Source organism: Microcaecilia unicolor, chromosome 9, assembly GCF_901765095.1.
Source record: "Microcaecilia unicolor chromosome 9, aMicUni1.1, whole genome shotgun sequence".
NCBI lineage: Eukaryota > Metazoa > Chordata > Amphibia > Gymnophiona > Siphonopidae > Microcaecilia > Microcaecilia unicolor.
The window spans coordinates 147,596,811-147,614,136 of record NC_044039.1 but is presented as its reverse complement, the minus strand read 5'-3'; the positions used below and the strand labels follow the sequence as shown (position 1 = coordinate 147,614,136).

The window sequence follows — 17,326 nt, the reverse complement described above, 5'->3', positions numbered from 1 at the left end:
TAAAAGACCACTTATCACACACAAAGGAAAACTTGTATGAGGAAGTGTAAACAAACTTTAACTAAATACTTGCTGGTTAAAGAGTCCACATAATAATGTCTAATACATCCTGTTTTTCCCTTTTTCTTTTGCCTCATACCACTCCTTGTGGTGAAAACCAGGGAAGGAGAGTAGCTGGAAGGTGAGGGGGAAAGACCCAAAGCAACTGACTGTCACCCAGCTGGAGGGATAAAGGAGGGACCCCAAACCAAATCCAAAGGTAGAGGTAAAAAAAAAAAAAAGAAAACCTACGTGTAGTCCAAACAACAAACCAAGAAGTAGGGATGGACCAAAAAATCTTGACAGACAGGAGTTTGTGAAGATTTCTTGGTCCACCCCTACTTCTTTGGATGAGGGACCCAGCACCACCAGGTGTCATCCTAGCTCTGCTTGGAACCTCAGAGTAGAAAAGAGCAAATCCAGCAGTAACCCCCTGCTCAACCGACACCAATAAGAAAACTGGGTCAGGAGCTACCAGACAAGCACCAAGGAGGAGCTGCACGATCCAACTACTACTTACTTGGAGACAGAGAAAAATACTGAACATTCCAGGTTGCACGATATCCTTAGAGGCAAATGACTTGGAACTACTTTTCACTGTCTCCATCCACTGGCAGATAATCATAACCCATTCATTCTGGACTGGTCTGGTATGAACAAAAAGGAAACAATTTTTTTTCCCTGTACACAAAAATAATGGGCCAAGTAGTCAAAGTTACTTATCTAAGTAGAAGGAAGGTACTGCTTAGAAAAGTAGCACTGACTCGGGTAGTCAGTAGTTTTCAGCAGTATTATCAAGATGTTCCAGTAGTCAGATAAAGAGGAGTGCCATAAACTAGGTCTCCTAGTTATTTTCTCTCTTCTGGATTTTAATGGATAGAAAAAGAATAAAAATGTATGGAATTGTTTAGCAAAATAAAAATAGCCCTTAAGTACAGCCATTGTGATCAGGTGCAGGAGGACAGAACTCCAGAAAAGACTAGCCACCTGATTTCATTTCAGCCATTCCTTGGCTAGGAAGGTTTGGCAGAGAGTGAAAACCTTACTACCTGTAAAAAAGAACTGGTGGCTTCAATTATGTTAGAAAAAGATTGCAAATATTTTACATCAAAGTTCCATTCCAAAGTTCAATGGAGAAAACTGAAGACAGTAAAGAAATTAGTGAAGAGCAGATAGTCGTGTATTGTGTGGCATGTGCTTGCTAACATTTAATTTGTCCAAGGTGTCACTGAAGTAGCTATAAAATTAGCACATTATTTTTCTCATTTTATCTACATGTGTTTAACCATGCACTACTAGCTCAGTGCATGGTAAAATCTGAGGCCTGGACAGAGCCACGATTTATCCAGAAACGGGAGATATTTAGTGCTGGTAACCGGATAACTGCCCAAAGTTATCTGGATTTAGATCCGGATAATGGTACTGAATATTGCCATTACTCTGCAATCCATGGAATTTAAATATTGCTCCAAAGTAAACTCAGGGGTCCTTTTACTAAGATGCAGTAAAAAGTAGCCTTAGCGTGCACTTACGCAGGTTTTTCCCATGTGCTACGCACATTTTTACTGCAGCCGAAAAATGGTCAAATTCCTATTTTTTTCTTTATTGCCACTAGCCCGCAGCCATTAAAAAGAGTTATCGCGGGAGGACTTACTGACATATATTTTGTAGGCGGTAAGGGCAAATGCGGTAATACAGACATAAGTACATAAGTAATGCCATACTGGGAAAAGACCAAGGGTCCATCGAGCCCAGCATCTTGTCCACGACAGCGGCCAATCCAGGCCAAGGGCACCTGGCAAGCTTCCCAAACGTACAAACATTCTATACATGTTATTCCTGGGATTTTGGATTTTTCCAAGTCCGTTTAGTAGCGGTTTATGGACTTGTCCTTTAGGAAACCGTCCAACCCCTTTTTAAACTCTGCTAAGCTAACCGCCTTCACCACATTTTCCGGCAATGAATTCCAGAGTTTAATTACACATTGGGTGAAGAAAAATTTTCTCCGATTTGTTTTAAATTACTACACTGTAGTTTAATCACATGCCCCCTAGACCTAGTATTTTTGGAAAGCGTGAACAGACGCTTCACATCCACCTGTTCCACTCCACTCATTATTTTATATACCTCTATCATGTCTCCCCCCTCAGCCGTCTCTTCTCCAAGCTGAATAGCCCTAGCCTCCTTAGTCTTTCATAGGGAAGTCGTCCCATCCCCGCTATCATTTTAGTCGCCCTTCGCTGCACCTTTTCCAATTCTACTATATGTTTCTTGAGATGCGGCGACCAGAATTCAACACAATACTCAAGGTGCGGTCGCACCATGGAGCGATACAACGGCATTATAACATCCTCACACCTGTTTTCCATACCTTTCCTAATAATACCCAACATTCTATTCGCTTTCCTAGCCGCAGCAGCACACTGAGCAGAAGGTTTCAGTGTGTTATCGACGACGACACCCAGATCCCTTTCTTGGTCCGTAACTCCTAACGTGGAACCTTGCATGACGTAGCTATAATTCGGGTTCTTTTTTCCCACATGCATCACCTTGCACTTGCTCACATTAAACGTCATCTGCCATTTAGCCGCCCAGTCTCCCAGTCTCGTAAGGTCCTCCTGCAATCCCTCACAACCCTGTCGCGAGTCAACGACCCTGAATAACTGATTAGTGCAGGAATGCCTACTTTCCGCCCTTTAGACATGGCCCCTCCAACAAAAATTTTAAAATACTTTTTAGCACACAGGTAGCGTACGTTAATTTGGAACTTACTGCAGGACATCTGAGCACGCCCCACAGTATGCGATTTTAAGCTGTGGTAAGCGCTTAGAAAAAGGACCCTGCATGGACACTTATCATAGAAGAAAGTTTCTGATTTTTTTTAACCCAAAAATGATTTATTTTTTTTAAGAGCTTATGTAAACACTTTTAATGTTTAAATAATTGGCTATCCTGCAGCTACCTAACTGGTCATGGTAAGAATGGCCAGTGCCAATGACATTAAGGTTCAGGCCCAGAGGATCCTCTCGCCACTGTTTTTCATGGATTAACATTTCTTATATCTATTATGCATCTCTCATTATAGTTGTTGAAAATCATATAACTGCACATCAGTTGCGCAGCAGACTTACAGATATCATGCATGCATGTGGCCATGTGTGGTAAGGTCCTCACCTGCTTGAGGATTATCCGGGTTTTTGTCTGGGTGACAGGTCAGTGCCTTCTGTCTGTATGCCTTCTTAATCTGTAACACAATGTAAATGTTTCTTTGTGAGACCAACTCTTCAAGTGACTGCTAACACTATACTCTAATGATAAGAATTGTTTAGCAGTATTTTATCCAATAAACCTTAAAAGAAATACTTTGACAACAAGTTTGTATCACCTTTTCCCTAAAAATGCTGTAACAGGGTTCAATCTTATATGTAATCACCACCAGCTTTTTCATGGCTAAGACCATGCTACCTGAAAGTCACCGATTTTACTCATGGCTTTACCATAAACAGAGTAAGTACATAACAGTGGCGTAGCTACGTGGGGCCAGGGGGGCCCTGGGCCCCCTGCCAACGACCCGCCCCCCCTCCCCCAGGATGTCAGAAACAGAAGGAAGCCTTTTGCGAGAAGAAGAGGACCTCAGCTGGCGGGGGTTGGGGTCCCCCACCAGCAAAGGTAGGCGACAGCGGGTTGGCGGCGGGGGGGGGGGGGGGGGGCTAAAATGTGCCCCCTCTCCTCGGGCTCTGGACCTCCCTCCCGCCAAAGTCTGGCTACACCCCTGGTACACAAGTACTACCATACTGGGACAGACCAAAGGTTCATCAAGCCCTGCATCCTGTCTCCAACAGTGGCCAATCCAGGTCACAAGCACCTGGCAAGATCTCAAAACATTACAACACATCTTATGCTGCTTATCCCAGAAACAGTAAGAAGAAAATGGCAACGCTCCACACCTTATATATCTTTGTAGAAATACACAACGCTTGAGAGGCAAAGCGATTTACTTCAACAGTAATAAATTGTTAATAGAAGGCGTCTCATACTGTCACATAGACATTTTGTGTCATGCTTATTTCAAGCTTGTACATTTGTGACCTTGTATAATCATAGACCGCCTCCAATAGTGCACACTATCTGCTAGTGGTGAATCACCTATAACAAAATACCAGTGTGATCCCATTAATTCATTTTTTTAAAAACTTTTTTGTGCACTACTGCTGAAATAATAGCTGTGTAATAGCTGTTTGCAAGTGGCATCTGGTTAGGTATAAGATACATGCCCTTGAGAAAGCAGTAGACCGCGAAACAGGCTCCTGTCGGGCTGGCAATGATACTGGAGACTTAATTAAAGTTTGACAAGTGGAACCCTGGAAGTGTGAAAGGCTCAAGATTATTAAAACATGGCTTGCAACTTCCAGTGATATTAAGATAAGTCAATCTTTTGCATCATAATCAAATTTACTGCAACAGTGACGTAGCGGTATAACTTTTCAAAATTTAAGCAGTAGTGCACAAACATTTTTAAAAAAAAATGAATTAATGGGAGCACACTGGTATTTTGTTATAGGTGATTCACCACTAGCAGATAGTGTGCACTACTGGAGGCGGTCTATGATTATACAAGGTCACAACTGTACAAGGTTGAAATACGCATGACACAAAATGTCTATGTGACAGTATGAGACGCCTTCTATTAACAATTTATTACTGTTGAAGTAAACCGCTTTGCCTCTCAAGCGTTGTGTATCCCAGAAACAAGCAGTGGCTTTCTCCCCAAAGGCCATTTCAATAGCAGCTTATGAACTTTTCTTTTAGGAAGCTATCCAAAACTTTCTTTAAACCCCACTAAATTAACTGCTTTTATTACATTCTCTGGCAATGAATTCCAGAGTTTAATTACATGTTGAATGAAAAAATATTTTCTCCAATTTGTTTTATGTTTCAACAATTTTTTATTGATGAAGCAACATTTGCAATACAAGCGTTAAATTCAACTGACACCACACTGGTTAACATGTCAAATTCACAGAAGAAAAACATTCACTTGTATCAATATTTTAGTATAACATCCCCCCCCTTCTTCCAACTAACAACAACTCTATGCCCACCAACCATTTACATTCCTACTCCCCCCACCCCTCCATCCCCCCCACTTCTGAAAAGAAAGAACTGTCCAAGAAATACGAGTTAAAGACAATACCAAAGGAACGGACAAACATTGGAAATCCCCCTCCCTCCCTCCCCCCACCCCACTAAGGAGATACCCAAGCCCCCAATCAATACCTAAAATGGGTGGCCTACTCCAATATGAAGCCTAAAGTGAATTGACCACTAAACTCCTCCCTTTAGGAAACAAACTTTGGATATATGGCCCCCAAATGTCCAGAAACTGCCTCCGCCGCTTGGGGGAACTGCCCACTCCTCTCAAATAACATGAACTCATGCAGTCTGTTTCGCCAGTGCCAGAAACTCGGGGGGGGGGGGGGGGGGGCTCCGCCATCCACTGACTCATTATAAGCCTCTTACCAGACAGGCTTTTCGAATCAACTGGCGAGCTGAGCTACCCTGCAAAAAGAAAAGTTCATATTTGTCCAGCAAAATCCCCATCGGGGAGCACATGACTCTCAACCCCAAAAGGGTCTCCAAATAATGAACAATGGAATCCCAAAAGTGCCTCACCTTGTAGCACCCCCACAAACAATGGAAAAAAGACCCCGGAGCCCTCCCGCATTTCCCGCACAAATATCTTAAATATCTAAGCCTTTGTCAGGTAGGCCCTGTGCAGAACACGGCACTGGCATTCTCTAAGCCCGGCATTACCCGTCAGACTTGGAATTCTAGATGTCAGAACACTGAAGTCCAGTGCAAAATGCGGCCTTACCAAATCTCCTGCCCACCGCTGTTGAATTTGCTCCCGATCTTTAGGCACTAGATATCGTCCCAACGCCCTATGTAACCTGGAGATAGAAAGACGTTCCCCCTGTATCGAGTGAAAACACTGCCGCAGGGAATGACAGTGTCCAGAGCCCAAAGCCACCTTATCCAGCGAGTCAACATAATGCTTCAGCTGGGCATAAGCGAAAGTACCTCCCATGTCATAACCTAACCCCAGTGCCCCTAAATTCAACATTAACCCCTGCCGGTTCAACACATGTTCTAACCTAGTTATACCTTGCCACGCCCATTTCCGGAAAACCACATTCTCCAGACCCGGCCGAAACAGCAAGTTGCCCTGAATAGGAACAATATCCGAAACCCATCTACTCGGGCCAAACAACCTCATCAAATCTCTCCAGAGATTTCGCATAGGGGTCAATAAGATGCTATCATGCAGCTCAACTGGAATCATCTTACTGGGAGCTTGTAATAGAAAATGAAACTGACAAGGCGCATAATACTGACTTTCCAAGCGTCGCTCTGTATAATCATCTCGCGCCAGGAACCAGTCCCCAAAATGACGCAAAAGGCAAGCACAGTTATAGCGCCTCAAGTCTGGTAAACCAAGGCCGCCCTCCCTCCATGTCCCCTGCAGTATATTCAACGGGAGCTTTGCCTTCCTTCCCCCCCCCCCCCCAGCAAAAACGTCTAGGCGCCTTCCTCAGCAGATTAAGATCCCCTGCACTCAAGTAGATGGGCAACATGTGCAGTAGATATAACCACCTGGGGAATTCCACCATTCTAAACAGCTGAATCTGCCCAGAAAGCGACAAAGGCAACAACATCCAAGCTTTCAACCTCTCCGTCGTAGCCTTCAGCAAACCAGAGACATTCAGATGATACAGCTCTGAGATCCTCATCGATAAGCGCAGACCCGGGTATTTAAAGGATCCCTGCGCCCAGCGAAGAGGGAACTCCTCACCCCATTCCTGTCGCACCCCCTCCACAGAAGGCAATGCCAGTGATTTGGAGTAATTCAGTCGAAACCCCACAAAGTCTCCAAATTCTCGAAAGAGTTCCAGGAGAACTGGTAAAGAGGTATGTGGCTCAGTAAGATGCACCAGCAAATCATCCGCAAAAGCAGAGAGCAGGAACTCCGCACTCCCAATTGACACTCCTTTGATTTCTGGATGCTGTATAATTTCGCGAAGAGGATCCAGAGATAAAACAAAAGAGGGGACAAGGGACAACCCTTTCTGGTCCCTCTATAAATCCGGAAAGACTCTGAACGCTCGCCATTCAACCACACATACGATCGTGGTTCCGAGTACAGAACTTTAATAGCATCTAAAAAGAACCCCTTAAAGCCATAGTATCTTAAAACAGCAAACATATATGACCAATTCACCCGGAACGCCTTCTTCGCGTCAAAGCTAACTAAGAGCAAAGACAGGCGTCCCCTGGCCACAGCCTCCAAGGAGGTCAAGATAGATCGGACATTTTTCACTGCCATCCGCCCCTTCACAAAGCCCACCTGGGACGCATCAACCAAGAACGGGAGAACCAATGCTAAACGGTTGGCCAATACTTTAGCGTATAGCTTCACATCGACGTTAATAAGAGATATGGGCCTATAAGATTCTGGGTCCACCACATTCTTCCCTTCCTTAGGTATCACAACAATTTGGGCCTCTTGAAAAGTACCAGGGAGCGCTTGCTTAGCCACCATCGAGCTGAACAAGGACATCAACGGCATCTTAACCTGATCAAAAAACTGTTTATAAAACTCTACCCTGTAACCACCTGGTCCAGGGGCTTTGTGAGAAGCACACTGCTGTAAGGCCAATATTAACTCTCCCTCAGTAAATGGCGCATTCAGGCGTTCCCGCTGTCAGTCAGAAAGCTGGGGGAGATTAAAGTTATCCAGGTACATGTCACTATCTGGCACAGCATCCTGATCCGCAGCATACAGCGCTTTGTAAAACTGACCAAAAGCGTCCGCTATATCCCCATCTGCCCGCATCATCCTCCCATCCCTTGCCCTCAACTGCAACACACGATGGACACCCCCTTTTTTATGAAGCATCCTAGCCAGCAAGCACCCCGCATTGTTACCGTGCTGAAACAAACGGTATTTATAATAAAACTGAGTCTTAACTGCCCTTTGATGTAACATTTCATTCAACTCTTTCTGTGCTTCCAGCAATGCCTCCCTACACCCAGAAGTAGACGAGCGCCCATAAGCTCTCCGCAACCTCTGAACCAAAGCTCCCAAACGAACAATTTCCCCATCCCTCATCTTCCTGACTCTTGCTAGATAAGAGATAATATCCCCTCGTAACTCGGCCTTTGCTGTTTCCCAAAAAAGAGCTGGCTGAGCTGCATGATCCCCATTATGGTACATGTAGTCTTCCCATCTAGCCGTCAAATAAGCGTGAAATCTCGTGTCCCGCACCAGCTCCAAAGGGTATCACCATATTCGACTCCTCACGCCCCGCAACCTGTCCTTCAGGCTCAACCAAACCAAAGCATGATCAGATACCACGTACGGTCCAATTTCCGCCTTCTGCACTTGAGAAAATAAGGAGCGAGAGACGAACAAGTAATCGATGCGGGATTGAGAGCCACGTGCTCGAGAAAGATGAGTAAAGTCTACCAGCTCCAGAGCCTTACACAAGGAAGATAGCGACCTGCAGCCTCCCCCCGAACTCTGGCCACCCGGGTTAGAACGATCCACTAAGGGATCAAACACCAAATTGTAATCACCTCCTAAGATCAATTCTCCACCCGCGTACGGAGACAGCCTCTTAATCAAGTCTTGAAAAATTTGCCATTGAAAACATTGGGGGCATAAACATTGCCTAACACTAAGTGACGCCCAGCCATTTCCACATCAGCCAAGACCCACCTGCCATCAGGATCAGCCTTGATCGAATTAAGTTGAAACGGGATGCCTTTCCTGAAAAGGATCACCACCCCTGCCTTCCTCCCCGCCGCAGGAGCCTCCACCAAAGAGCCCACCCAACCTCTTTTAAATTTAGCGTGTTCTCCTGATGACAGGTGTGTCTCTTGTATAAAAGCTACAGCAGCCCTCTGCCTCTGGAGCGCCTGTAACACCTTAGTGCGCTTGATAGGGGAGGAAACCCCCCCCCCCCACGTTCCACGAAATTATGTTAAGTAATCATGTATTCTTAGAACAGTGCTAACCCCGCTCAAAAACAAAGGAGGGTGCCCCCCAGCCCTTGGACACCCCCCCCCCCCATAGCCACCCATTCCAATAACTACTCCTCCAAACCATCCCCAGGTATCTCCTCAACCACCCCCCCACCCCCCACTCCCAGCCCATCCCCTGCATACCCCTTCAAACGTCATCTGCCATTGGGATGCCCAGTCTCTCTTGCAATTTTTCATAATCCTCTTGCGATGTAACAACTTTGAATAACTTTGTGCCATCAGCAAATTTAACTACCTCACTAGTTATTCCCATCTCTACATTAGCAGCGGTCCAGCACAGACTCCTGGGGAACCCCACTATCTACCCTTTTCCATTCAGAATACTTACCATTTAACCTTACTCTCTGTTTTCTATCTTTTAACCAGTTCTTATTCCACAACAGGCCATTACCTCCCATCCTATGTCTTTCTAATTTCCTCAGGGGTTGATCACAAGGTACTTTGTCAAATGCCTTTTGAAAATCAAAATACACAATATCAACTGGCTCACCTTTATACACAGGTTTATTCACCCCTTCAAAGAAATGTAGTAGATTGGTGAGGCAAGATTTCCCTTGACTAAATCCCTGTTGGCTATGGGGCCCATTTTCGAAAAACATCCAAAAAGTGTCATAAAGCACCATTTGGATGGATGTCTTCTCAAAATGTCCAAATCGGTATTTTTGAAACCTGTTTTGCAAATGTCTATCTATGCATTTTGTCTGCAGTGTGCCCAAATCACAAGGGGGTGTGTCAGGGTAGTTTCAAAGGCGGGATTAGGGTGGGTTTAAGGCGTGCCTAACAATTGGATGTGTTACAGCCATAATGGAACAAAACCAAAACATCTAGGGCAAAAACTTCAATGTTTTGGTTTAGCCCTGTTTTTCTAACGAATAAGACACAGAAGGTGGGCAGGAGCTGGGGTGGATAGAAGGGAATTAAAGTCTAAACTGAGGTTTCCTGTGACTATTAGCTGTGCTTTATCCTGATAATTTGGTAACTTTAAAATAGTCCCTTTAAATGCTAGCCTATGGAATTGTAACAGACGTTTTATGCTACAAAATAAAACAACTATTCTTTAAGCTCCTTTGCTAAGTGAGCACAGTAACTTACAATAAAGTCCCTGAGGTTACTTATTTAACATTTCCTCAAGTTGAAAAGCAAAGTCTCAGCAAATTCTTAACAATGAAGTTCTCCCCCACACAGCACCTCTTATGGACTATTATTTATTATGAGTATTTTCTCTCTGTAAAACTGTTGATACCAGAGTCTTATTCTGAATGGGTTTCTCAAAATAATTAGTTCTAAACACTACTACTATTACTTTTATTTCTATAGTGCTACTAGACATACACAGCACTGTATACTAAACACGTATCAGACAGTCCCTGATCAACAGCACTTACAATCTATTCAAGACACAAACAGGACAAATAAGGGATTAGGGATTACTTATTGTGGGAATGATTAAAACACACATGGGTACTGAACAGGTGAATAGGAGTTAGTAGTTAAAAGTAGCTTCAAAAAGGTGGTCTTTTAGCTTTGATTTGAATACAGCCAGATATGGTGCTTGACGTACTGACTCAGTTGGCAGTGGAGGAGAAGGGCACAGATAAGAGAGATTGACCCAATGAATGGAGTTCCTGGAGAGGAGTGTAGGGAGAGATAAGAGTGAATGCACTTGTAAGTCAATAAGAGGAGTTTGAACTGTATACAAAAATGGATAGGGATCCATTGAAGAGCAGAGGGCTAATATGAGCATAGCAGCACTGGCGGAATATAAGTCATGCAGCAGAATTATGAACAGATTGAAGGGGAGAAAGATGGTTTAGCGGAAGACCTGTGAGAAGAAAGTTGCCGTAATCTAAGCTTCAGGTGATAAGTGTGGATAAGGGTTTTGATAATGTGCTCAGAAAGGAAGGGACACATTTTAGTGAGGTTATAGAAAAAGAAATGACAGGTTTTAACAGTCTGTTAGAGAGAGAGAGAGAGAGAGAGAGAGAGAGAGAGAGAGAGAGAGAGAGAGAGAGAGAAGTCGAGACAAAGGTTATGAGCTGACAAGACAGGGAAGATGAGAGTGTTATCACAGAAATACAGAATGAAGGAAGAGGAGAAGTGGGTTTAGGGGGGAAGATAAGAAGCTTTGTCTTGGCCATGTTCAGTTTCAGATGGTGGCAAGACATCCAGGCAGCAATGTCAGACAAGCAGGCCCTGGATTCCTGCTCAAATTTCTGGCATGGAAAGGTAGATCTGGGAGTCATCAGCATAAAGATCGTATTGAAAACCATGAGAGAAGATCAGTGCACCAAGGCAACAAATATATAGAGAGAGAAAGAAAAGAAGAGGTCCTAAGAAAGCCCTGAGGTACACTGACTGATAGTGGGATAGCACTGGAGGAGGATCCACCAGAGTATACGCTGAAAGTGCAATTGGGGAGATAAGAAAACCAAGACAGAACAGAGTCCCGAAATCCAACCGAGGACAGCACATCAAGGAGTAGGTAGTGATCAACAGTGTCAGAAGCAGCAGACAGATCAAGGAGGATGAGGATAGAATAGATGCCCTTGGACATGACCAATGAGGAAAGCAGATGTGCAGTTTCCTCTTCAGTGATTTTAGTAAAGGAAGTAAAGGTGGCAGGGGTTGAAGGAAGGTTGACAGAATGGAGTGGGGGAAAGAGAGATGGATGTGACTTGGTTGAGAACTCAAGGTTTGTCTTGTGAAACTTGTCATGGAAGTACTAAGCCATAATCTGGGAAGAAAGTGGAGGGGTTAGAGGTGGAGGCACTTTGTAGCAAAGAGATGGCAAGAGTTTGTCAAATGGATGTAGTAGTCTTGTTTGGCAAGTGAAAGAGCAGACTGGAAGGAGATCAGCAAGAATTTGAAATGTATGAAGTCAGCTTGGGCACAAGATTTTATCCAAAGGCACTTAGCAGATTGGGCACAGGACCATAGGTAGCGGATTCTGGAGATCAGCCAATGCTGGGGTTTGGAATGCCTTACAGAACGCGGAATAGGAGAAGCAAGAGTGTCCAGGGCAGAAGAGGGAATAGCATTGTAGCAAGAGACAGCCTCACTGACAGACTTGGATAACAGTGTATGAGAAGCTGAAACAGTGGCGGAGAGAGTGCAAGGGTCAATAGACTGAAGATTCCTAAATATATTGGTGGATATTGGACAAGACTGGGGGGGGGGGGGGGTCAAGTGTGAAAAGTCATCAGGTGATGGTCAGAGACAGGAAGAACTGAGGTGGAGAAATTGGAGACTGACCAGTTGGGGAAGACAACGAGATCAAGGCTATTATGGTGAGTAGAGGTAGTGAAGCACAGCTTGCACTTGTTAATACCACACAACTGACAATGCAAACAGATGAGACCTGGGGCTCTGACACAAAAACTCCTTGATGGAAGTGTTTTCTGATGGTGAATATGAACAGAAAAGTGTCTAGCCTACCCAGTGTGCTTTCTTTGTCATGCCATTGCCATAGTTTCATTTCCGACTCTCACTTCATAAGCAGAGCTTTCAAAATAAATGAACATGAGTGGAGCTAATTTTATAATAGGCACCTTTTACCAACTTTGTCACAGACACTCTATTTTAAAAAAGCAATAGAAAGAGAATATCAGAATTATCCACAGTAGTGCACAAACTTACACTTGCACTGACCAGTGTAAATGCACATTTTATTAAATACATCACATCTCCACCCCAGCTCTGCAAAGCTATGTCCCTGGGAATGTCTACATGCAGATCACATAAAAGGAGGCACAGCCTTTCGGTGTAGGTATTTTTATGTGTACTACCATCCAGTTTTATTACAGCCCTTAAATCATGCTTTACATGTGGAAGTCCCTAAATGTATATTGCAGATATATCCCTTGTAAGTTTAAGGATGGATTTGGTGCCCCAGGCAAGGGGAGAGACTGCAAACTGAAGCCTTCCCCATACTGAGTAGAAATAACAAGAAACCATTTCAACAAGAGACGTAGCCAGACACCCAAATTTGGGTGGGCCTGAGTCCAAAGTGGGTGGGCACCCAGCCCCCACCCGGCATTTCTCCCTCCGCTCCCCCCAGGCAACCAGGCATCTCTCAACCCCCCCCCCCCCCCAACACACATTTTAAAGTCTTCATTTCCTTGCTGGCAGCGAGCGACTCATATCCACTGCTCACGTTAGCCCCGAGTTTTCCCTATTTCGCAAAAACAGATGAAGAGGAAAGGCTTGGGCCAGCATGAGCAGCGAGTATGAGTCAGCAAAGAAATGAAAGCTTTAAAATGTATTGGGGGGGGGGGGGGGGGGGGTGGTGGAATTGAGACACCAGAATGCCTGTGGGGGAGGAAAGGGAGCAATGCCGGGAGTCCTCAGCTAGTGAGGCTTGGAGAGCCCTGCCAGCCACATCAGAGATGCACCACTGCTGGGTGGGTCGCTCACCCACGGCTATGCCACCGATTTCAAATCTGATTTGACTTCCAGTAACCTTCCAAAAAAAAAAAACACTGATGCACAGCACAGATTAATAGACTAGTCTCTCTCAGATAAATCAAGATCTAAACACATTAGAAAACAGAGCATTTGGCAAATTTCTAGCATAAAAGGTATAATTTTATGAAGTGTTCTTGGAGCTCTTTGCATAGAAAAAAATTATTCTGAAAATCATCCACATGCAGCCAAGACAAGGCAACAAAGATGTGATGCATCTTGGCAATATCCTCTATTATAGGCTGAAACTAACAAGTATTAAAGATAAATACTGCTGTCAAGTCCCTTTACTGTGCCATTAGATAGTAGCACACCACTCCACTGCTTGCTGCTAAGCACTAGCTCCTGATTATTTATCAAATTCAATTGGAAGTCCTTCTATACAGGTCTTCTTTTTTATTTAGCTAACCACCCTATTCCAATATTCTCAGTCTGATCAAAAGTTGTACCATTTGACCTTCCATCGCTTTGCCTTAACCCCTTTGGAATACCCTGCTTTATCATCTTCACATTGAATTTCCTTACTCTAAATTTTAAAAAGAGCTGAAAACCTACGTTTGGGACAACTCTAGATGAAGCACCCCGACTCATTCCCTCTTTCCTGTCCTCTTCTCTTTAAGTTGTTTTGTTGCTTCTCTTGACCCCTATTGCTGATTTCCCGTTTCTTTCTCTAGCCTGTTTTTTTGTCTCTTTATAATAATTTTATCCTTATTGTTGTATTTTGGATTTAGCTCACACCTTTTTCACTAGTAGCTCAAGGTGAGTTACATTCAGGTATAATGGGTACTTCCCTGTCCCCAGAGGGCCTGCAATGTTTTGTACCTGAAGCAATGGAGGATTAAGTGATTTGCCCAAGATCATAAGAAGCAGCAGCGGGATTTGAACCTGGCATTACCGATTGTCAGCCAGGTGCTGTAACCAGCAGACTACTCCTCCAATGAAGTAAACTTGTTTAGAAGAGGCCTTAAAGTAACTTTAAAAAATCTGTGATCACGCTTTTCAGTAGGAACTAGTAATTGTCTACTTTCAACAATTAATTACAGGATTTTCTATAAAGCCTGCTGTGAAAAAAAATATGAAATGGGAGATGACCAGCGTATATAAAAGTGTATATTTTGGAGCCTGGAGGGTCAATAAATTGAAGGTCAGATTCACTAAGCTTTATCTGACAGAGATAGTGAGAAAAAAACGAGAACCAGCACAAGATTGTAATGACCGAGAAAGCAAAGAACATACACAGTGCCGTATCGCCATCTGGAGGACAAACAACTCTCAAGCACTGCTTAACTAAACTATCCAAACAAGAAAGCGGAGGCAGGGATCAATTCAAAGCTTCCAGGGCAAAACTGCTCAAGGTATTATTTATGGAAAACACACCAACTTGTTCTCTTTTTATGTGCGAGCAAAGCAGATGCAAGGGGACACAGCCAAAACCTAAGCAATAAAATACAGTATAAGTAGCAAAATCTCAAGTTTGGTGCCAAGTCAAACACAAGTGGTACTGGTTTTGTTACTAGCAACCTTGAATACCTCTGTAAATGAAGTATATTAAGAGGGGCATTTTCAATATGATGTCTAAATCTGATTTTTGGATGTTTTTCGCAAAATGTAAAAAAAAATCCAAAAGTGAACATGGCCATTTTCAAACCAGAAAAATGTCCAACTTGTTTTGAAAATGGCCATTAGCTAGACATTTTTATGCTTAGTGCATCCATCTTTCAGGACCATCTTTGAAAAAATAATACAAGGGAAAGACGCACAAAAACAAGTCACTGGGATGTATGGCGGGGCCAGCATTCTGAGTAGACTGGATACACAGACCTCCCAGGGGGCACTGCAATGGACTTCACATATAAGGTCCCAGGTACACATTCCACTATTACCCCCTTATATTGTACGGTGAGCCCTCCAAAACCCACCAAAAGCCTACTGTATCTACATATAGGTGACACCTGTAGGCGTAAGGGCTATTGTAGTGGTGTACAGTAGGTTTTTAGTGGGTTTTGGAGGGCTCACATTTTCCACCACAAGTGTACCAGGCAATTTCAAAGTTCAATACACAAGCATAGCACTTGGTAAGAAATATTAGAACATAAAAAAAATAAAAATAAAAACTAGGGGCCCTGTTTACTAAGGTATGCTAGCGTTTTTAGCTGGCAACACCTTATAGACTAATTTATTGAGGCATCTTGAGATAGGTGATTTTTTTCACTGAAACACAGGAATAAGCACATAAGCATTGCCACGCTGGGAAAAGACCAAAGGTCCATCAAGCCCAGCACTCTGTCTCCAACAGTGGCCAATCCAGGCCCCAAGAACCTGGTAAAAAAACCAAAATTTAATATCAATGGACTTTTCCTTCAGAAATCTGTCCAGACCCCCTTTAATCTCAGCAAGGCCAGCTGCCGTCACTACCTTCAATGAGTTCCAGAGTCTAACTAAGCGCTGAGTAAAGAAAAACTTTCAGGTGCTGTGGAGGACTTGCAGCTCATCTGCATATCCTTACAGCCTTCTCCGGGGTGACACCGAGGTCCACTCCGATCCACTCAGGGCCTCTAGGTGCCGTGCGCCGGGGCATTTTTCTCTTTACATCTAATCTACTTCCCAGTTGCTAAAGTACCTCAGTCATTTATGGCCCCTATTCACATTCTCTTCCTAGCCCTGTCCCTTCCTAATCTTTTCCCTCACCCCCTACCTCTCTACGCTACAGGAACTCATTGCCCATCCATCGACTTCCATCACCTCACCTTCTCTCCTACCCTCTTCCTGCCTCTTGGCTTTTAATCTCCGTCTTTCTTCCCTCCATTTTGTCTTCCCCATTCCACCTAAATACCTCTCGCCTTCGAGGCCACACCTCTCCTACTCTCCTCCGCTCTCTTTTACTCCTTCTCTTACTCTCAGCCGGTGACATCAATCCCAATCCTGGCCCTCCTCACCAACTATTATCCCAATTCTACAGATCTCACCGCAACCTCTCTAACCTCATCTCTATTCCTCTACTCCCCTCCTCTTCTCTTGCGCCCTATGGAATGCCCGCTCTATCTGTAACAAACTCCCCTATATCCAGGACCTCTTTATCTTGCGTCACCTCCATCTGCTCGCCATAACAGAAACCTGGCTCTGCCCTGACGACTCTGCTTCAGTCGAAGCCCTCTGCCATGGCGGTTATCTTTTTTCACATACTCCTCGCCCTGCTGGTCACTGGGGCGGTGTTGGACTACTTCTCTCTCCCTCCTCCAGATTTCAACCCCTTCTTCCACCTCAATCTCACTGTTTTTCCTCCTTTGAAGTCCACCCTATCTGCCTTTTCTCTCCTCTGCCTCTTCGAATAGCGGTCATTTATCGTCCCCCTGATAAGCCCCTTTCATCCTTTCTCAGTGACTTTGATGCCTGGCTTGCCTTCCATGATCCTTCCTCCCCCTCTCTCATCCTTGGTGACTTTAATATTCCTGCTAATGATCCTTCCAACTCTTATATTTCCAAGTTACTCGCTTTAACATCCTCCTTTAATCTCCAACTATGCTCCACCTCCCCCACTCATCAAAATGGTCACTGTCTTGATCTCATCTTCTCCTCCAACTGTTCACCCTCTAGTTTCCTTGCTTCTGATCTTCCCCTCTCTGATCACCATCTTATAACTTTCACACTTAAATCTCCTCCCTCCCAGTCCTCTCATCTAATTTATCTAGAAATCTTCACGATATTGACCCTTCATCTCTAT

General features: G+C 44.2%; 1 protein-coding gene across 2 annotated transcripts in view; it reads right to left on the bottom strand.

Moving 5' to 3' along the window:
* Nucleotides 1-17,326, bottom strand: part of DNAJC17 (DnaJ heat shock protein family (Hsp40) member C17) — a 106,580-nt gene that overhangs the window by 81,739 nt on the left and 7,515 nt on the right. For both annotated transcript variants that reach the window (XM_030214014.1, XM_030214015.1), the window contains exon 2: nt 3,214-3,283. In XM_030214014.1, the coding sequence (XP_030069874.1) occupies nt 3,214-3,283 (70 nt within the window). The remainder of the gene's footprint in view (nt 1-3,213; nt 3,284-17,326) is intronic.